Source organism: Camellia sinensis, chromosome 1 (assembly GCF_055761805.1).
Source record: "Camellia sinensis isolate YWXY chromosome 1, ASM5576180v1, whole genome shotgun sequence".
Taxonomy (NCBI): domain Eukaryota; kingdom Viridiplantae; phylum Streptophyta; class Magnoliopsida; order Ericales; family Theaceae; genus Camellia; species Camellia sinensis.
In genome coordinates, this window is record NC_138961.1 from 231,604,587 (window position 1) to 231,628,330 (window position 23,744).

A 23,744-nucleotide genomic window follows, 5' to 3' on the forward strand; every position below is an offset into this window, starting at 1 on the left:
TATGGTAAACATTATAAATATTAATCATTAAAATCAAACTTTTTCACTAATGTTTAATAATTTTCCAAAATCTGTCCTCAACAGTAATTTCCCCTAAAAATAAACTAACATATTCTATCAATCCTCAGAAACCACTAAATAATTGCATGCAGAATGATAAAACAATTACACTCACTCTGACTACGTGACTACGAAGTTTCAAAAACAATATATTATTAACGACAACACACCAAATATACTGTCGAGATTATGGTGAGATCTCCGAATCTTGAAATCAAGTTAAATAATTTTTAAAAAGGTGTGGCTAACATGGAAAATTTTAGTATAATGATCCTACCACGTCATTACAAATATATGTTATTATCAATTAATAATAAAATTATAAATGATAGTGAACATCATTATTATCAGTAACGTCAAAATAAGGTATGAACAAAATGAACCACACTACCATTTAATGGCATTAAATCTTTTTTTTTTTTTTCCCACAAATGTTACAGTAATCTTGCAGAAGACACCCACCCGAATCCAGGAACAATGAATTACCTATCATACAAAAGATTCTTCTAGAGGAAGGACCATCTATACAAAAATGAACAACAGAATACGAAAAAATGGTGTGGCTGCAACAACAAATAGAAACCCAACAAACCCTCGCCATCCCCCCTCGGCCTTCCTTCCCCTTGTTTCCCATGTCCCAAGACCAACCTGTTAGTTTTATCCTCAATCGATTCTACCATTTTTTTTCTCATGAACAAGTGGGGACTATAAAATGTTTAACACATACTCTGATTTAGATGGCATCCAAAATTGGCAAGAAAGTGCGAAGAGAATAGACGTTAACAAGTTACACTTACAATGAACCTCAATGCTCCAGGTTTTCAAAAGTTTTGTTCATAGAAGTTCCTTGTCATAAAATGTGAGAAGCTGTTTCACATGATTATGCCAAGCAGCAACATTTTGCCCATCAACTGTAACCCAATCAACAACAGTCGATGCCGGTTGTTCCCACCACTCATCAAGCTGCATGCAAGTGTTGGAATATGAAAACTTTGAAGAGTATATAGAAGTGGAAAAAGATAAAAATTAACATCCACAACATATCAGCTTAAAAGTTTAGAACATTATCCAACACACTCCACACAACTACAATTCAAAATTCATTCAATTCAATATGCCCAAATTATTATTAGGACTACTTTCCTTTGTTGTTTAACAAAGATTTCACTAAATATCTGCAGATGAAAGGATATGTTTAGTGCAGGTGGGAAGGAAGGCAGCACAATGCAATGTAACTTGAATTTAGGACCAGCCCAGGTATTGGCAATATATATCCACTTCTGAATCTGCTTTTTTCTATGAGGAAGGTATGTGCTTTAGTCAAAGTACACACGGGTGGATGTGTGCAAGGAAGAAGCACAAACAAATTTATTTCTATACTCAAGTCAAGTTTTCCTGGGTTACAATTATCAAAATAGGTAGCAGCACTACAAACAGAAACACAATTCCAGATTTATTACTACCCCAAGCGATGTCAGGATGCCCAACTCAATTTAAGGAAAAAGGTCAGATCACTTCAGTCAGACAGGCCGATTTTCAGTGTGAATTTTTCATAAAGTGAGACGAATAAGGATGGAAGCTCAAGGTTTAAGAAAAAACATTCAAAGAACTTCAGTTCTCAACAAAAACAACAAAAAAATACGGAATTTTGTCATTTTTTCAGAGATGGCATGTGTACAGTAAATTAGATAAAGCTTTTGGGAGTGCACCCATGAGTGATGAAAATATAAAAATCATGACTTTATGAATGATAGTTACTTACCAAACCCCCGACATATTTGCAATCTTCAAGGCATTTTTGAGCATTCATAATTGCATGCTTTAGTTCGGGTAACCACTTTTCCATGACAGTTTTCTCTTGCTCAGCAGCTAAATTCAAACAGTAACTTGTGGTCCTGCAAGGATTTTCTTTGAATGAATGCTCCAAAATGGACAAGGCACAAGGAATGCTCAAAAATGGATACAGGCAATTCGGTGGTCACACACATTGAAGCATAACTTCCAGTATTAAGACGCTAACACAATGTGTGAACCATATCCAACAACAAAATTGGATGTGACGGATAGATCTATACTTCCAGGCTAATGAAAACAACAATTCCTAAACAAGGCACAGCAGCAGATTGGTCAGGTCCTTGTTTTCCCTTCTGTAGCTAAGAATGGCATTCAACCAACTATACTATCTTCAGTGGGTTTCCTTGCATATTGATGAAAATTAATAGGCAGAATGGGGAAAAGTTTGCTTTCGGCAATATGCAAAGTTTTCAGATGGAAACATTATGTATTGTCCAGTACATATAAGAGAAAACGTACAGTTTCAGCAGTACCTTTCATATTCTTGTTGTGCACGGTAAGCATGATTTAACAATGAATGACCGCTTTCAACAAGATCCCGCCGTATATGGACCAAATTGATGGCCTTTGCCAAGTCCTCCAACACACAAGCCTCGGAACCACGAAGCTTCAAGCAGAATTCTAGGGAGTCTAATACTGATGTCAAACCAGCATCTGAACCTTCAAAACCTGATGAGAAATCATTTAATTAATATGATGAACAAGTAGAAAAAAAAATTAAGGGTAATACTGCAAGCAGGTAGCCGTTAATAAACTTTCAAAATTCCCTGAGCAAATTATAACAGTCACTCCTAAATCTACAAGGTTGCAAACATTCTCAGGTAACCATTCGAAAAGGTACCTACAAAAGCCATCAAGGGCCAAAACCAGACTCTATCTAAAAAGTGGATCAGTTCCCAATTACACAAATACTAAAGATTGTCCCTTACAACCCGGATCAGTTAAAAAGTGGTGGATCAAAATCAAGTCAGCTCCAAATGCAAGAATACAAAAAAAATATCTTCTGTAACTGTGACTTGGATCAACTAAAGATATCTTTTAAACAAGAAAGAAGATATGAATGCTCATCAGTCATTCATTAATTGAAAAGTTAGAATTGCTTCTGTCAAGAAGATTGTGTCAAAAGTAGTGCATACTAAAATTTGCTCTGCTTTTGTTATGTTTCAACACAATTTTAAACCTAATATAACTTTTAATTTAACACTTTGACAAGTAATCCCACTAATATATTTCAAAGATTGAGTCATCCTGCTCTGTAAGGGCCTATTTCCAGACTAAACTCTTAACCCTCAATGCAGAATTCAGTTTTGTAATTATATAAGTTATCATTAAGACTGTCTTCAAGTTACCTCAGACATAGCTCCTTTCACACCAAACTAGTACTAGCTTTTTTTGAAAAGGAATATTTTTTGCCACATGAAACCAATACTCTATCTAACCACTGAAATGCCATATATATATTTTTTCCTATCAAGGTGCTGGTAGTACTACTTTACACAAGCATTCATTGCAGAAACAGCAAGTCAACAGACACAATGGCAGAGCCCCTGAGGTATACATTGCCAGAGAACAATGTAAATATTAAATATGGTGAACCTGACATTTTGACATTTCACAATAGTACACACTATTAAGTTAAAACAAGGTTACACCAATGGCATGGGATATAATGTTGAAGGCATATATACTGACATTTATTAGATGAACACGGTAATTTTCAAAATAAATACATAAAATTAACCCAAAACTGGATTAGATCAATTCCTTGGTCTATATGAAACCAAACCATTTTGTCCGCCCATACATATGGAGCCTAATTGATTGCACTACAAAATAAAACTTCAAAAAACTGATCTTAAGAAGTGTCTGAGATGATCTAAATAAGTATACTTTTTGATTTTTTACAAAAAGATATGCAGAAAAGTACAGAGATAATGTGACCCAAAAAAGATAAAAGGTTGAATTACACTAACAGTCCTTATAGTTTGGGTCTCGTGTCACTTTGGTTCTTGATTTTTCAATTGTGACACATTTGAGGCCATGAATTTTGAAGTTTGTTTCAAATAAGAATAATTGGTGATACCATCGCTCAATTTTAAGGACAAAGTCGTCAATTTGATAAAATATAAACTAATTTGACAAAAATAAATGCCAAAAAAATATTTTTGAATTTTCAAAAATTATTTCTATTCACCAAAGATCAAATTATGTAAAATTGATAAACCTTTTACACATTTATTTTTTATTTTTACCAAATAAATTTTTATTATGTATTTGGATAAGGTGGTTGTTGTTTTTTCATTAAATTAGTTTCTATTTTTTCAAAAGTCAAATATCACGACAACTTTAATATCATTATTAAACCAATCCATTAAATTAAAAAATCCAAAACTAAAAACATTTCATATATATCGATTACACATTAAAAGCTTAATAACCACTTATTACATGAACATCATCCAAATACATAACAAAATTAATTTAGTAAAAATAAATAAATAAATAAATGTGTAAAAAATTTATCAATTTTACATATTTTTATCTTTGGCAGGTAAAAATAATTTTTACAAATTTAAAAATATTTTTTTGACATTTATTTTTGTCAAATTAGTTTATATATTTATCAAATTGATGATTTTGCTCTTGAAATTGACCAATGATATCTTCAATTGTCCTTATTTGAAACAAGATTCAAAATTCAAGATCAAATGTGTCCCAATTGAAAAGTCGAGAACCAAAGTGACACAAGCCTTAAACTATAAGGACCGTTAGTATAATTCGCCCAAGATAAAAAGATCAAAAATAAAAAGTGCACTTTTGTAGTACACCACAAACACTCTCTTAGCTTAAAAAACCATCTAAAACCCAACTTAAAAATCAAAGCTATTTAAACTTTTTTGAGCTGAAAAGGAAAATAAGCTGAAAACAAAATAAGTGGAACCAAACACCCTACCATTTTAGTTACAACTACTAAGGCATGTGTTTTCAAAATTTAAACAAAATAAGTTGCAAATAAGTGGAAACCAAACAGCCTTTTTATATACAACTACTAAAGCATGTGTTCTCAAATTTTAAATTAAGTTGGTTGCAAATTTTAACTGCTAAAGCATGTGCTTTCAATTACTACACTGTATTTATGCTTTTATATTCACATTCAAACACGTAAAAAATCATAAGTTGGCCCTTAAGCTTTATGGTATAATATCTTACTGCATCCTCTATTTCTAACATTACATTGTCTCCAGAGTGTTCTTATACTGGATGCAATAGACCATTTCCTTTGTGAGACAGAATTTCAACTCCTGAATAGGTGTGCTTCAGTGAGCAAGGCTACATGAAAGAGAATCCCAGTAAGCTTCAGCATGGAAGTGGGTTACTTAAGGTATGACAAATAAGCCACCTCTATGCCAGCAAGGATGAAATGTCAACACTCATAGTAGGGGCACTAACAGGCTCAGAATTGGTGACTTGTATTGGGTTTAAGATGGAACAGATTTTAAAGCCTCTCTTATTCATATGCACCAGTAGAAGTGTTCTTATTTTATTACCTTACATAAATAGTCACTGTGGGTTCTTATTAATATTTGAAGTAAGAGGCCCACTGAGAAGATGAATAAATTCCTGGTGAATGGGCACAGGCATCCTCTCATACAGAGGCAAATCCATGTTCTAACCTAAACGTTTGATGTGGATTCAGGTTAGGCGTTCATTAAAATTTCATATCCTTTCAGTTTTGCATTTCAAAATGATATTGTACTGGACAACCCATAAAGGCCCCATCTTCCCCAACTGAAGCATGGAAATGGAATTTGTTTGGAAAAAGCATCCTTCAGAATCAAGTATTGCTGTTCTAAACCCACCCTATCTCCATCCCTAAGTAGGCTACTTACATGTTGCTTTCATATTCAATAGCCCAAAACATTTTTGGACTTAATGGCAACCACAAGATTCACAAAATTTGTAAATGAATGCTCAAAAATCCAGTAGGGATCCCTGCTGCTGGAAACTTGCTCAAATGGTTAGGAGACAATCAAAACAGGAGAACATGTCTGCACTTCCTTCAGCTTGGTACAAAACCTTTGGGATTAAACCGGACATGACCAATAAATACATTACTCAAGCAATATTAAGGCACACTTATATGAAAAAAAACTAACCAGCAGGATACTGAAGGGCAGCAGAAATGCGGCATATAGAAGGAATTGCTGACGGATCCCTAGCACCAGCCCTAGCAGTCAATAGAGCTGCGTTCTTTTCTGCTGCAGCAACTGCTTCGGTTCCTGTAGATCCATTAGCACCCATGGATTCCAAGAGTGCCTGATTGAAAACCAAAGGGAGTAGCATACTGTAAGCATGAACTACAAAAATGTATCAAGTAGACACCAAATATGCACACAAAACCATTATTTGGTCCATATAATGGCCCATTTCCTAATAACTTGCACTTCTGGGCAATTGGTGATCTAGACATGAATTAAAATTATGCAGGATTGGCATAAAAAGTTCGTTTGACAACAATAGCATTTTTTTACATAAAATTCATAGTGCCAGTTGTGTGTCCATCTTGCCCTCCATGGCCTGTGCAACACCTCTAAACGGTCCTTTTGCTTTGTTAACAGAATGTTGACCAGGTATTCCTACAGTAACATGCTTGACTTCAGATTTATGAAGCAATTGATAATATCATTTATTCTAATCTTTTATCTCATTACATGAATTATTAATTCTTCAACAATGTTAAACATACTTCTGATTATGCAAATCCAATCTTTTGGTGCCTGACCTGAAAACTAGAACTCTACTGTATCAAATTCATACATCAGTTACTGGTGTTAAAGATACATTGTGTATATCAGATCTAGTAAGTAACTGTATTTCTCTAGTCATCAAGACAACAGGAGTAATTTCTCCAAAAGTCTGAGATGGGTACTTAGACATATTATTCTATTACCATACAATCATAAACAGATCCTAGAACCTGCACCCATAAATAGGAAAGAAAGTGAATTTTCAACCATTGGCAGCGAACATGTTGCATGCAGTCGGAAGCTATGATATAAATCATGCATAAAATTGTACTCTTCACTTTTACAGACCTGTGGGGTCGATGGAAGCATGTAGAGGTTATTATCAGGGCTCCGATAAAAGGCTGACACTTCTTCATCAATAAGATGCTTTGCACTATTTGATATCTCCACAACCACCATGCATGCTGGGAGAATGGTGCTTGATGCATACTCCCTTGCAGTTAATGGCTGCTGGCTCCAGAATGCAGCAGCATCCTACAAAGGTGAAAGAAATGAGCATAAGAACACTATCTAATTTATGAAGCATTGGAAAGAAAAAAGAAAAAAACATTAAATGTAGGAGGTGATTTGCTTAGAATTAGTACACGTTAAAAACACAAGATAGCTACTCTCCGAACAGTTATTCAAGATGCAGTGTTAAACCCTCATGACTGACACACACACACACCCCAATCAGTAAGATAGAAATCTGCATGGCTTGAGTTGAGGTATACGACCAACTGATGGCAATATCAGCTCCTGGTACTCTGCTATCATTAAGTCAATGCCATGATTAATCTAAGCATACCCATTAGTGGTTTAAAGTTCCATAAGAGATGCATAAATCAGAGTTATCTTACCGTGTTAGCCTTAAGTAAAGCATTATATATAGATTCAAGTTCAGATCTGCGGGAATCAAACTCTTCAATCTTTTTCCACTTCTTTCTCAAAGAATCTTCAGCTTCCTTCCTCTCCGCACATAATTTATTCAAGCGTTGTACTTCAGACATTAATGTATTCAAGCTAGCCCTCAATCCAGCAGCTTCTCTTTCTTTGGTCCAAACCTCCAACTATACAAAGACAATAAGAAACTGCTAAGAAACAAGCTCTTGCAGGTCAGCTTACAATTCAATTTTATCCTGAGCTCGAAAAAGGATGAACACTCAGATGCATATAACTAATACAGTAGAACCTTTCTAGGCCAGTGGCCAGTCAATAGGTTCAAGATTCAAAAATAAAACAAAATTCTCTGGCATGGAAACTAAAAGTTAATCAGTGCGTTTGGTTTGAGTTTTCTGGATTAAGTTTTTTGAAAACAGAGTTTTTTTGTTTTCGTATTCTTTTGTTTTTAGTGAATATTTTTTAAATTTTAAACATTTTTTTTTACTTTTTTAGATGCACCTTAGATAGATGTATCTAAAAAGTAAAAAAATTGTGAAAAAATATTTTAAAAAATTAATAAATACATAAAAATACAAAAAAAAAAATATACTGAATTCTTATATTTTTTTTTTGTATTTTTGGTATTTAATGAATTTTTAAAAGATTTTTTTTACAATTTTTTTACTTTTTAGGTGTATTTATGTTAGGTGTCTCTAAAAAGTAAAAAAAATTACTTAAAATATTAAAAAAATCCAATAAAAACAAAAAAAATACGGAAAATAAGAACGTAGAGGGTATGTTTGGTTTGAATTTGGGAGATGTGTTTTATAGATAAAAAGTATGAAAAGTTGTTTGGTTTGATTTTTTTCAAAAGATGTTTTGGAAAATTATTTTGAGAGAGAGTTTTGAAAAAAGTGATTGATTTGATGTGTATGAAAGAGAGATCTGTTTGGAAAACTTGCAAACCGAACAAGTTTTGGGAAATATTTTTGGGAAAATTTGTTTGATTTGATTACTTTTGAAAACTTATTTGTAGAGAATTTTTCCCAAAAATTTTTGGGAAACACAAACCAAACAAGGCCAGAATTTTCTGAAAAGTGTTTTCTGAAAAATGAAAACAAGCAAGCTGAATGCTATTTTAAAATGACTAGGTTAGCAATGGAAGCACAGGAGCCTCCAAAAAAGAATGCTGCTGTTGCACCTGGGACTCTTTGCCGTTCACAAAGTCAGGATCAGTTGGTTGCACATTTATTGGTTTTCAACTATTATTAAGGGCAGGGAATGGAAAAAATTCAGCACCAATTCAACTATTTGCACCAGAGACAAGACCCTAAAATCCATTAAATCAAAGGCAACCAAATTACAATTTTCAATTTTATTTATTTATTCTTTTTCCTGGCATAAGAAACCACAGGCAGTCATATCATAGTCATAATAATGATTTCAAGTCCATTCAGCTATATCCCAGTTAGAGGACAGCTATCACATCATTTTAGTTGGAACAGCAAACCAATGAAAAGTTTGTTCAACTCTAATATTTTCCCAACCACCTATCCATATACCACCATGTGAATATCAAAGACAGCTGGGATACACCATCTTATATGAAAAAAATACGCTAAAGAACTATATCAAACGATATTTTTATGTAATGATTTTGACCATTAGATTTAAATTTCCCACTTCAAACAACTGAAAAATTCTGAGTGTGTGTGTGGCACCCTGGAGCATTTGTTGCATGGATACCATTTTTTATCTGCGAAACATGTTGACTGTTTCCATCCTATACTAACCAGAACACATAACAAAAGACATGTCCAACAATAAAGTGTAAGAACAACTAAATCATGAGTAATCAAGTCAACTCTATTAACCAATCATACCCAAAAGATAAATATCTTAACTTAAAAATATGAATATAATATACTAACAGGATTGTTTTAAGCAAAGAATCCAAATGTGGGAAAAGATTAAGAACAAACGCACTGGTCAGTGAGCATCATGCTGGGAAATACATTACGCTATTCAATTTATTCATTGATAATTCAACTTAGTACAGCCCTTGTCTCCTAAATCAAATTACCAACATAGTACCTCAAATTGCCGCAGACTGCCCACATTTTGTGATGTGCCTCCAACGCGTGATTGTGAAGATACAGCATCACCACCTCCATGCAGACGTTGCATCAGTTTTTGACACAAATTCCTAGCTTCTGCAGCTTTGTTAAGTGCATCTTCAGTAGCCACAAATAGCTGAACATGTGCTTTCTGTGAAAATAAAATGAAATACATAGGTATATACATATATGAAAGATATCAACAGAACAATTAAATAATAAGTAAAACTTCGACAAACACAAGGTGTAGAGGTGCAACAACCATACAACATCAATGAGATAGATAAGGAATCCAGTGACACAAAGATGAACATAAACTTCGAATAAAAAACGTGAATCACCACCCAGAGTAACAAATGACCAGCAAGATTAGCAAAAGAAAGCTAATTAATTGAGTTGTGAAAAATTGGAAAGAAAATACTTAAATAGTTACTACAAATGCAAAAAGCTAAGCAGCACAAATGTAAATAATAGGTTACCCCCAAAAAATGACCTGTCTTTCAAGAAGTTGATTTTGAGTTCCCTTTGAAGGCACATCAAGTCCAATTTTTCCATTACCATAAAGGTGATATTGTAACGGTGAGCTCACATCAGGAGAAGAAACATCCATTACTGTGTCATTCTCATACTTGTACCTGATTTAGAAGACAATAATGAAATCAATTAATAGACCTAAAAGAGGAAATGTTCACACTGACATCGCAACAGTGATATTACATTGAAAGATTGCACTACAAATGTAACAAATGTGTCATCGCTATATGAAACAGCTATGCAAGTCATATACGAAACTTTACGGCAAGATGTAGGATAATAAATCACAAATTGATAGTGAGATGATAAACAGCCAACCAATTGATAATTTAAGCTCAGAAATCTAGAACTTGTTTGATTTATATCCTTGTTAAAATATTTTCATAATGATAATTGTTTCAAGTCAAAAAGGCACAAAGAAAGATTGAGACCAAATCATAAATATACCTTAAAGTTTCTGCATCAGCTCTAACATCAATTTTCTCTATTTCTTTTGTAATCAGTGTTTTCATTCGTAGAGTGTATGCAGTAATAGCCTGAAGCAATTGAGGAGGACTCTTCAGACAATTTAGAATTGCATTTCTAACCTCATCAGACATATCCCCATTAAAATCAAAGTCTAACTTAGCAGCTTCCAATTGAGGATTCAAATGGATGCCACTTCCTTCATAAGCCGGAAATGAGTTTCGAATCTTTTCAATCGTCTGCGATGCAAGACATTCACATGCCTTTCGGATATTTCTTTCCCTGGTTGTTTCTACAAGAATAACATCGTCTGCAGATTTGGTGCCTTTAACAGTTGAATAAACAGCCTCTTTCACGCTATTTGCACTGTAACTGTTGACAATTTCAATAGAAGAATCAACACCGACCCTTTCAGCATCCCTTGCTAGATTAACATAGTAACGAAGTCGCTTATGATACTCAGCAAATATTTTTGCCGCTTCATCACACTGTTGTTCATAAGCCTCCAACATCACCTGCTTGTGCCTGCAACAATATGACTTTGAACTTATCAACACTCCACACTGCAAATTTTCATAAACCTCTCAGTGATATCAGCAGTCAGTCTTGTGAAAATCACAAATCACTCTACATATCATTCTTTTTTATATATCTATTAAATCCAATAAAATCAAGTGTTCAGTTTTCATTTTCAGCCATATAATTGTCCTTTTCTAAGTTCTAACATTCCAGAAATTGAATTCCCAAACACCATTAGGCAGCATATTGCATTCCGGGTTCAAACCAGTTTGCTCAAAGTTTGAACTCCACTTATTGGCCACTCTAAGACTCGTTTGTCAACTATACATTTTAACCAAAAAGCCAAAGTCATTATATATTGTCACATCATTCTCTCTACTTTTCTGCACATCTTTTCGTAAAAAGTCAAAAAGTTACTAAAATAGCCTATTCACAAACGAGGCTGCCATACAAAAACAGTTCAATAAAATAATTTGTTTAGTTTTCCTTTTCAAGTACAAAATTTTTCATTTACTTGTTGTCTGAAACAAAACTTTCAATGCACTATGACAAAGCATACATCACTGCATACACAGCAGTGCAGCAGGTAATTTGGACAAATAATAGTCTTGTTGGTTTTGGTAGCAGTCAGTCATAAACAATTAAATTTTACTTTCTTAGTCAATCAATTGTATATTTCTAACCATCCAGGATTTAAGTTCCCAGAATGTCGAAACACATGAAATTAGTAACTAGCTCACTTCACATAAAAAAATTTAAGCACAGCAAAAAGCCAATAAATTTTGATTGATAATTCAGACCTGTAATTTGACCTCTCATCAAGCATTCGCTTCCGCTCTGCCTCCTCCCGTGAAACCTCCAACATTCGGGCCTTCAATTCCTTTCGCTGCCGCCTTACTATATGCCTCAACCTCTCCACCTCCTTCTCCGCCAAATCCCTCTCCTGCAATGCGATTTCTCTACTACTTTCCACTGAACTCGAACTCGAGCTCGAGCTCTCCCCACTCACCCCCAGTTTCTCTTTCCTCCTCCCTCTACCCCTCCCCACCTCCACAGCTTTCACTGGATCCACCACAGCAGTGGTGCTACCACTCTCGTCCCCACCGTGAACAAGTATATTCCGGCGAATATTCTCCACCGTCTTCTCCGATTTCACTCTCATCAGCAAGAAGTTCCACACCGGAATCATGTTCCCACGGCAAATCTTCCGAAGCGAGTCAATCGACGGCATTGCCGCCTTATTCGAAGCGTTGTACGGTCCTAATGGTCGATACCCCATTTCCTTCCGCAGCCATTCCAGTATCGCCTCCGGCTGGGCCGCCGAGCTCCCCGAGCTTTGCATTGCTCCCAAACTTAGGGTTTCAAACTGCAAGCAAAATCCCGAACTAGATCTTCATCAAAATCGAAACTCAAACCCTAACTAGACAATCTAAGTATCGATAATACATATGCATATATACATGTGTATATTATATATATAGAGAGAGAGACACAGACAGAGACAGAGACAGAGAGAGAGAGGGAGATGAATTTGAAGATCGATGAGAAGGGGAGGGTAAAACCCTAGAGAGAAATTTGAGAGAGAATAGGGAGGGAGGGAGGGAGGGAGGGAGATAGAGAGAGAGACAAGTAGATCTGCAAGTGTCGGTTCGTTTATGGGTTTGGCCGGCGTAGGAGGAGGGAAGTAAAGAGAACAGTACAGATGTGTGTCCGTAGTCTATACGCTGTGTATGCGTACATTGTACGTATATGAGGTTCGAACAGTAATCAAAGTTCAAATAGGAGGTCAAGCTCGCCCTGTGATTTGCGTGTCTTTTGGGCCTCGCCGCCTCTTCCCTGGCCTTATGTTTATAGGCCCGAGGTCCATGCTAGTCCGCCCATGTAAGCCCATCTTCGACCCTTGCCATTTTTAACCACCAAATTTAGGTTAAGTTTGACAAATTAAAAAAAAATCAAAAAGTTATTAAAAAAATTTAAAAATTATCACTATTCACTAAAATAAATATAAAAAAATTAATATATAAATACAAATCAACCATCAACGTACTAACGTCAACGTCAAACCCACTGCAGTGAATGGGGAAAAAAAAAAAATTTATGTGTCCCGTTTTGGTAAAGTTGGACCCGTGGGGGCCTACCATGAGTCCCGTTTTGATAATCCTATCCGTTAATATATAGAAATCGTCTAGTACTATATCCCCATAAAAAATCACTTCTATCGAATATCTATAACTACATGATCAAATCAGTTTTGTATAAAAAATGGATGGTATTATAGTTATCAATTGACAAAAAAAACTAACACGATCACATAACTATCGATATCCAATCAACGTGATTTTTGAGAAACATATAGTAGTCGACGAGTTCTACACATTAAACGGTTTCGATTAAAAAATAGGGACCTGTGTTGGGCCCTTACGAACCGAACAAAACTTTCCAATCAAAGCCCAAAAAGGAGGCTATCTTTTTCCCATGTATTCACCCATCCAACCAAACGAAAACTTCGATTGATTCCTTTGTAGTTTAAACACACATTTGCTTCCAAAACACCCAACATAAAGTGGTATCAAAGCCTAGTTTGAAGTGGAAGCTTGGATTTGAAAATGAGGGCTGAAAATAGAATGTGTATGAAAAAGAAAAATGGGTTTTGTAGAAAATATCCATGGCTAACTTAAACAACCAAAGTATAGGTATCCAGCAACCATCTATGCCCATTTTTGCTAGAGAAAATTATGATTATTAGGGCTAGTTTGGGAAGCTTCAAAAAAGTTAAAAAGTCAAAAAGTCACTATCCTATTTAAGTCACATCATCTTATTTAAGTCACATCACTTCTCTAATACATCACTTCAAACCCAACCCAAATCCAACCCATATTTCATAAAAAGTCAAAAAGTACACTTATTTAGATCATCCCAAACAACCCCTTGGTGTGTAAGGATGAACACCTTATTCCAGTCCCAAGGTTCATGGAACTTGATATAAAATGGGTATGATGAACCTAATTTAACAACTACATTAACTTCAACACAAGAGCAACAACTAGAGGAAACCATAAAAAATGATGCTAAAGCACTCTTCTTCATCCAACAAGCACTCTCTGATGAGTTGTTTTCAAGAATCATTGAAGCCAAGAAATCAAAGGAAGCATGAGATATTTTACAACAAGAATTTCAAGGAAACAAAAATGTAAGAATCATCAAACTCCAAACTCTTAGAAGGGAGTTAGAATATTTGAAGATGAAAGAATCTGAAACTTTAACTGATTATTTCTCTAAACTGATAGAGATTGTCAATCAAATGAAATCATATAGTAAAAGAGTTGAACAAAAGAGAATTATTGAGAAAATTCTAGTTAGTTTACCAGAAAAATATTACATAATGGTGGGAATATTTGAAGAAACAAAGGATATCTCTGAAATGAGTGTCCAAGAATTGATGGGTTCTTTGAAAGCTCATAAACAAAGGTTGTTAAAACAATAAGAGAAGTCTTTGGAGAGCGCAATCTAATCAAACGTTAATTTGAATTCTAAAAGTCGCGGAGCATCATCATATAATGAACAAACAAGAGGGGAATCATCAAGAAGTGGTAGACAAGGAAGAGGAAGAGGTAGAGGAAAAAATACATCAAGGGGAAGAGGTAGAAGCAACATTGATAAAAGTTCAAGAGTGGAAGAAAATACGAGCATGTGCAGAATTTGTGAATGGGGAAATCATCTAGAGAAAGTGTAATAACCCTCGTCACTGTTTACCGATTGACCACTGATTATTGCTAAACTGAGACTGATTAGGATTAATAACTAAATTGATTAAAGTACTGAACTAACTGACTGAAATCTGAAACTGAATTGACTAAGTATACCTGTTTAATTGTATGTCTATCTGTCGACTGTTTGATTATCTGTTCATGCTTTTGTGTTTAAATTGCGAATTAAAGGCCTTATCGGCGGTCGAATCTGAAATTGATTGATGATTTGTGATCCTTAGAATTAAAGTGATTTTATGGCATATTTAGTGAAAATGTGATTTGGTATGATTAAATTAGGTTAATTATTAATAAATTGCACAACTTAGACTTAATTACCAAAATGCCATCTAGTGGGGCCCTTATCTATTAATATGTTGAGCCTTATTACACTTAGGCACACATTTGTTCAGCCACATTTGAGAAGCAAAACTGACTGAGAGAGAGAGGTAGAGGAACTTAGCTTCATCTTGAATTTTGGTTTCAAATTTGAAGGAATTGAAGGATTGAGTGCATATTTGAGCTTGTATATCTTGCATCCTAGACCTAAGGTAGTGTAATTACCCCCTTATTTGTGAATTGAACTTGTTTTTACATGATTCATGTCAAATTTAGTGGATTAAGTCATGTAATAGCTTCACATGTTGAATTATAGCTTAATTCATGCATGCATGTGTGAATTGTTGAGTTTTGAGTTGTTTTCATGGCAAAATGTTACATGCATGCTCATAATTATGTTAAGTCCATGATTTCATCTTGTTTTGAAAAGAATTGGCTCATTAGAGCATGAAATTGAGCTTTGAAATGGTTTAAGTTCATGCATGTTTGCATGTTTTTCATATTCTTGAAAATTGGTTTGAAATTGAGTTGTTTGAAACCCCCTTGGGCCTTGATTTTACAATTGAGCTTTGGAATCATGTTAAACTATGAGTTTTAGGATGTTTTCTGGAAAATTGACCCAAGAGGATCGAAATTTATGGTTTAAAAGTTGAATTTGAGCTTGAGGTTCAAATCTGGGAATTTCAAATTTTGAACTCACGCTCGAGCAGGGTGACTGGCGCTCGAGCGTGCAATTCGTGCTCCCAGTACTTTGCACTGTTTTGGAGTCCGCTCGAGTGGAATAATTGACGCTCGAGCAGGACTTTGTGTCTCATGCTCGAGCGGGTGTCGAGCGCCCAATCGAGCGTGATTTTCACTTATCCAGTACTTTTGACTGTTTTGCAGAACGCTCGAGCGGGTAAGTCTACGCTCGAGCGTAAACCTTTGTCTGCAAGTCCGCTCGAGCGGAGTAATATGCGCTCGAGCGTGAACCCTGTTTTCTGAAAATTCTGAAAATGCTTTCAAAAGTGCATCTTTGCATCCTCATCTCATCCTAGGCATTACTAGACCTAGTTTAAGGCATCTTAACGAGGATATAGATGTAGAACACACCGAGGCAAATTAGGGATTAAGTTATTATTTTCCCAACTGTGTAGCTTAGTGTGTGTTCAATTTGTAACTGTGTAGGGTTGGCGACTGGGGACGCGCTCTAGCTTTACTGTAGCCTAGAACTCTGTGAGTAACAAATGTGTAAAGATATGTTCAAAATGATTATCTTTTGAACAATTGAACTGTACTGCTTTCTGAACTAATACTGTTAATTGAATGAATGTATGTCCTATATTCTGAACTGTATTGTGGCATCTTTAGCAACTACTGTTTACTGTTACTGTTGCAGAGATCTCTGTCGGTTCCCTTATTGGAACCACTACTGTTTACTGATTGATGGCCATCATTGACTGTTCGGTCTTTTAAGACCTACTGTTTACTGTACTATTATGCTAATGGATGTACCACATATGATTGTACTGACTGAACGACTGAAATACTGATTTAATGAATTGTTTTCATTACTGTAAGGACATTCATTCTTAACCCCTTTATGCATTGTGTTATTCAATGGGCTTTAGCTCACTGCTCATATATATATATATATATAGGTGTACAGGCACCAGACCGTGGTTAGAAGCGTCGGGGTAAGCTCTAGTTTTGTCAAGCCAACCACTGTGCCTCACTACGAGGTTCCGAGCCCGTCGAGTTTTGGCTTAGGGGTGTTTTAGTTCCCCCTTCTCTCTCTGTAACCGTTTTGTTTATTGTACTGTACTATTTAATAGGGATTAGGTCCCTGAACTGAATGATTGTATATATGTACATACTGTTTTGTCCGGCTGTATATATTTGAATGAAAAGTCTTTTTGCATACAGACTGTCACAGCTCATTGGACATTGTTTATTTACTGTTTTGGCTTCCGCCAGGCCCCTGTACTCTATTTTACTGTATTACTGTTAGGCAGGCCTTCGGTAATCTCGGATTACTGGCCGGTTACGGTGCTAAACCCATAGGGGCGGGTTTGGGTCGTGACAAAAGGATTGTTGGTTCTGAGGAAAACCACAATGTTATAAATGCAAGAATTTTGGCCATCTCCAAAAGGATTGCAAAGTCAAGAGCAATCAACAAGCTAATTTTTCGAAGGAGAAAGATAGAGAAGAGAACTTATTTTATGCTTGTCAAGTAGCCTCAGAACACAAAAATGATGTTTAGTACCTTGATAGTGGGTGTAGCAATCATATGACAGGTGATAAGTCTATTTTCTTGGACATGGACACTTCAATTTGCTCTCAAGTTAAAATGGGAAATGGAGTGTTAGTAAATACAAAGGGAAAAGGAACCATAAGAGTTGAAACAAAGAAGGGGACTAAGTAGTTATTTGGGATGTGCTATATAAATGCACTTTTTTACTTTTTAGTTAAAAAAGTAGAGAAAAAAAGATGTATGTTTGGGATAATTTTTTATCTTTTTACGAAAAGATGTGTAATAAAATATTGTAGTAAAATCAAAATGACCATTTTACCCTTTGACTTTTTGACTTTTAACTTTTTGATTTTTTGGGTAGTTAAATTCTGGCTTCCCCCACAAGCTACTCTTGAATAGTATAGATTTTTTAGTTTTTTAGTAAATTTTTGACTTTTTAGCTTTTTTAGATTATCCCAAACAAGGAATAAGTTTATACATGATGTGTTGTTTGTTCCAAACTTGGAGCAAAATCTATTAAGTGTTGGACAACTTGTGGAACATGGATATGCAGTCCATTTTGAAGCTAACAGTTGTACCATTTATGACAGAAATGCAAAGCAAGTGGTGGCAAAAATTCAAATGGAGAAAAATCGAAGCTTCCCACTCACATTCAACTATGCTATAAATGTTGCTTTGAAAGCGCATACGAATGTGTCACAACCCAAAACCGTCCCTATAGGTTTAGCATCGTAACCAACCAATAATCCTTGGATTACCAAAGGCATCTGGACTGATTAACAAAATTAAGGAGCTAGCGGAAGCAAATACATAAATATAGTTGTCCAATGAGCTGGGTTGGCTTACATAAAACAGAATATTTAAAACTTTATATACATAACCAAAAATCATTTTCACATTATACCCACACACTTAACTATAACATCTTAAGTACGGCCAACAAAAACAAAATGAGTCTTATATACAGAAACAATAGAGCTTAAAACACGTGACACTTCAAGAATCTCCACGTGAGGCACGATGGTTGGCTAACAACAGAACACATATTCAGACAAAAGCCTTCAGACTCAATCTCCGAAATGCCCACCTATATATATATATACACATAGTGAGCTAAAACCCAGTGAATAACATTAAGCTAAAGAGGTTAGTGAACGAAATCCGAACATGTCATAAGCGTAAAACAGATCATAGCATAATCATTCTCGTATCTGAACATAATAATGGTACATCCCATAGAACATATCACATATCGTCTTCCGACTAGAGTAATCGGTTCCGGATACCGATTAAACACATATCACCATAATGAAGTGGCTAACGAGATCTCGTAATCACATATATGTCATGGACCCGCATTAATATGCCGTCCCCCATAGCTTGGGACTATCTATGGATGCCATAATAGATTTCAAACACAGGACAGTCGTTCACGTGAACAAATATCATTTCAGAAATCATAACTTATCAAATCACATTTCGAACATAATTCATATGAATATATCTTTACAATAACGTTACTCATAGTGGGCTCCCGTAAACGGTCAATCAAGCTTCGGACGTTGACCTACAAACACGAAAGTACATAACACAACATATCTTATCATTACGCATTCATATGGCCATCACGGCTTAGCTTTCTTTACATTGATTCTTGTTCTTTCTTATTACATTGCTTAAAACACACCCTTGTAATCTCTTAACTTCGTACATACCTTTTTTAGTGTGTTTTTTACTTTATATCCTCATTACTATGGCTAAATTAAGGCTTAAGAATGCCTAAGATGCAATAAGGATGCCAAAATGCATTGGAAAAAACTTAGTCAAATTTATGAAAACAGGGTCCCCGCTCGAGCGTAGCTTTCCTCGCTCGAGCGGACATGCAAAATGTGAATGGTCGCTCGAGCGCAGTTTCCTTCGCTCGAGCGGTCTGCAAGATATGAAACTTCTGGAGATTGTATTTCACGCTCGAGCGGGTTTCAGGTCGCTCGAGCGGGCGTGCCGGCACTCAGAGTGGTCGCTCGAGCATAAACTCTTACGTTCGAGCATAGGTGCAAATTTGGGAATTTTCAGATTTGACCTCCAAGCTCAAAACTCGAATGCAACTCTCCAAAACACATCTCTTGGGCCCCAAAACTTGAGATAACATTGTAAACTTGCAAAATATAATGAATTAAGGATTATTTCATAAAATCACGGCCGAAGAGCTTGCCAATAACTCAAAATTCATCTTGAAACTCAAGAAGCAAAGCATGCATGTAAAATCTTTCAAACTCTTTTCTCCAGAACTCATGAAGTTAACAAATTGAGCTCATAAGCTCCATGCATGTAAGAAATCCCTTTTTAAAACATGAAATCAAGGTTCAAAACATGATAATTCAAACATGCATGTGTCAATTATCAACAATTTCTACTTGATTGCTCAAAATCAACTCAATATGACAAAACTCTATATATTTATGCATGTGTAACAACCCCGACTCGTAATTAACATTAATCCATGATTAATTATACCTAACAATAGTTAAGGAGGAATTCTGAATTAATTTGCATGTGTGTGTTGCATTATCTGTGTTTATATCTATTTTGCGTAGGAAGATCTGTTCGTGTCTTAGTTTCGATTTACGAATTGAAGGCCTTATCGGCATCCGATTACGAAATTGACTTGATTTATGTGCTAATTAGGATTTTTAGAATTTTATGGTAGTTTCAATCGAAGTTCGATTCGGAACGATTAAATTAGGTTAAATTAATGTGCATCAATCAACCTCAATTAATCACACTTGCATCCAAGCCTATTTAAGGCACCAATTGAGCCCATTCACTTCTTTTTCTTTCATTCCATCATATTTTGAGCTCATCCAAGAGAGACAAACGAGAGGGAGAGAGTATGAGAGAAGAGTTGAACTCAACAAGAAAATTGCTTGAAAGTTAGAGGAAATTGAAAAGAATTTGGATGATTAAGCTACCACACTTGAGAATTCAAGACTTGAGGTAGGCATTCATCCTCTTAACTATGAAATCGAATTACTAGTGCAAGAATTCTACTGAATTAGATGAATTCGTGTAAGGTTTGAGCTAGGTTTGGAGGGAACTAAATCAATCCATGCATGCATGCATAAATTTCCATGTTTTGAGTTTAATTTTCAAAGAATTCTCTCATGCATGTTTTGAATTCACTTTAATTTTGGGAAAACAATGAGTTTCATGTTATTTGGTGGCATTTGATCGTGTTTTGAGGAGCCTTAGTTCAAAGAGTTACATGCATGCTATGTTCGTGAATTATTCTTGAGTTTCAAGTTGAATTTTTGCACAATTGACATGCTTTTGGGCCATGATTTCTTGATATGATCCTTTAAACATCTTGTTTTAAGAGTTTTCATGTATTTCCTCAAGTTTTGGGCCCAAAAAAATTGAGTTTCGAGGTGTATAGGTTAAGTTTGAGCTTGAAGATCAAAGCTGAAAATTTCAGAAATTTGATCCACACTCAAGCGTATACTCTAAGTGCGTGCACTTCCGCTCGAGCGACGTGAGTCATGCTCGAGCGTGAAATGCATATGCCCAGAAGTTCATGTGTTTTACAGTCCGCTCAAGCGAGGGAATCCGCGCTCGAGCGAGGTTCTGAGTCTCACGCTCGAGCGGGGATCGAGCGTCCGTTGAGCGTGAAAAACGTGCAACCAGTACTTTTTCAAAAGTTTGCAGTCCGCTCAAGCGAGAAAAGTCACACTCGAGCGAAGCTTCATTATCTGCATGCCCGCTCGAGCGAGGAAAGCCACGCCCGAGCGTGGACCCTATTTTCAGCAAGTTTTGAAAAATGTTTTTAAATGTATTTTTGTATCCTCATTCTATCCTAGGCATTCCTAGGCCATGTTTAAGACTCCATAATGAGGATTAAAGACTAGAAACACACTAAAAACAAACGAAATAAGTTATGTGCAATTCAAACGTATGTTTCATGTGTGTATCTGTTATGTGTCATGTAGGTCACGTGTCGTAAACCGTTCGCTTAGCCTGCCATGCCTGTCTGCACCTGAAGCTAACTGTGAGTAATAACTTAGTAAAGTTATATTCAACTTTATTCATTTTCTATGTGATGAATTAAGATATATTTTCTAAAATGATGTGTTCTGTATAATGAATGATTGTCCAATTTCTGACATGTACTCGTGGCATCATTAGCATTATATGATATGTGTTAGCTGTTACCCGGTATCGGAGGTTCCATTATAGAACTTAATATGTCTACACTCTGTTACCCGTTCTGGAGGCTCCATCATGGGGCTCAGCATGTTTATTCTCTGTTACCCAGATTCGGAAGTTCCTTTATGGAACTGGTTATTTATAACCACCATATGTTCTGCATCTGTTCTGTATCTGTTCTGTTAGCGCTAATAGATATACCACGTATAATTAAGCATGAACTCTGATTTCTATATTTGATTTGAACAAGAATATGAATATGAATCTGTTTATGAATCTGATTTATGATTTCTGAATCTGTATGGACTTCATTCATTAAAACCCTTTACTTCGTTATTATTCACTAGGCTTCCGCTCACTGTTTATATTATGTATGTAGGTGAGCTGGTACATGATCAGGGTTATAGTTGACGGCCCATGTTTCAGTTTTGTCAGCCAACCCTTGCGTCTCCCGAGGAGGTTCCTGATGAAGTTTGGTTTTGTGGCTGTTTTTGTAATCTGTAATAGACTATGTTTGTTTGTTAAGATGTGGGCGAGATTTTTGTCATGAATGCCTAAATGTGTTGGGTATATATTATATGTGTTAACTTCGCTCGCATTTTATAAAAGTTTCAAGCTTTACTGTGCCATTTATGTTATCACAGCTCATTGGGCCTTGTTTATTTTGTATATTTGCTTCCTCAGCCACTATTTATATGTTAATCTGTCATGAGGCCTTTGGTAATCCAAGGATTACTGGCCGGTTGTGATATTAAACCTATAGGGGCGGGTTTGGGTCGTAACAGCATGCATGTGGAATTCTCTTCTTTATTCTTCATCTTCTTAACAAACATATGTGAAATACATACAAATGATCATAACAACCCAATGAATTCATCTCTACAATACATAATTTTCATGAATTAATAGCCAAAGGCTTACCTAGAGTCTTGAATCACTCTTGTTCTAGCTTAATTTTGATGAATCCTAGCCAAGATCTTCAATTCTCCTTCAATCTCTTCTTTTCTCTCTCTAGAATTGCACTCTCTCTCTCTCTAAAATAAATTCTTAGATTTTTCCACTCACTTGGAGCAAATTGAGCTCAAGAATAAGCTTAAGAGCTCACATATATAGTTATGATGCCATTATACAATAATTAGGACATGGGTCCATCCAAACACAACTTAATTTACCAAACTAAATTAATTTTTAATAAAAATTGCCATATGATTCTAAAAATTCCGAATAATATATTCATATAACCAATTCCGGTTTCGGATGCCGATAAAGCTTTCAATTTTCATATTAAAGCAGAATTCCAAATAAATCGTTCTATGAGCAACAAATAGAAAACCAAATAACACACAAAATATATAATAAACACATAATCTATCTTAATTCTTTAATTGACATCCTTAATTACAGATTAGCACTTAATTACGGATCGGGGTTGTTACAGAATTATGAGTCATGGTTGTGGCATAAAAGACTTGGGCATTTGAATTTTCATAATCTCAAAATGCTTCACCAAAAGAATATGGTCCAAGGACTTTCAAGTATTGAGGAAATACATGATGTTTGTAAGTGGTGTGCACTTGGGAAGCATCATCGGCAACTTTTTCCTAAATGAGTTACTTGGAGAGCCAAAGAAATGTTCGAGTTAGTTTATTCAGATGTTTGTGGGCCTATGAGAACTCTCTCCTATGCCCAAAACAAGTACTTTATTGTAACAACCCTCATACTGTTTACTGATTAATGACTGACCGATTACCGATAATCACCGATTACTGTTAAACGGAACTGATAATGACTGATAACTGACTGATAATTGAACTGATTAAAGTACTGAACTGACTGACCGAACTTTAAACTGAGTTAAATGTATGCATTTGATTGAATTGCATTCTATCTGTTTGACTGTATGATTATCTGTTCATGCTTATATGTTTAAACTGCTAATTGAAGGCCTTATCGGCGGCCGAACTAGAAACCGATTGGTGTTCTGTGACCCTCATATTTAATGTGATTT

General features: G+C 35.5%; 1 protein-coding gene across 1 annotated transcript; it reads right to left on the reverse strand.

Annotated features, from left to right (window-relative positions):
• Nucleotides 1-429: 429 nt before the first annotated feature.
• Nucleotides 430-13,042, reverse strand: LOC114286226 (AUGMIN subunit 5). Its single transcript, XM_028229349.2, has 10 exons — nt 12,019-13,042; nt 10,682-11,224; nt 10,194-10,335; nt 9,678-9,851; nt 7,562-7,771; nt 7,011-7,196; nt 6,072-6,231; nt 2,388-2,583; nt 1,823-1,955; nt 430-1,023 (listed from the first exon to the last, which is right to left on the reverse strand). The coding sequence occupies exons 1-10, from the start codon at nt 12,558-12,560 to the stop codon at nt 895-897; spliced, it is 2,415 nt and encodes an 804-aa protein (XP_028085150.1). The 5' UTR covers nt 12,561-13,042; the 3' UTR covers nt 430-894.
• Between the last annotated feature and the right edge of the window lie 10,702 nt (nt 13,043-23,744).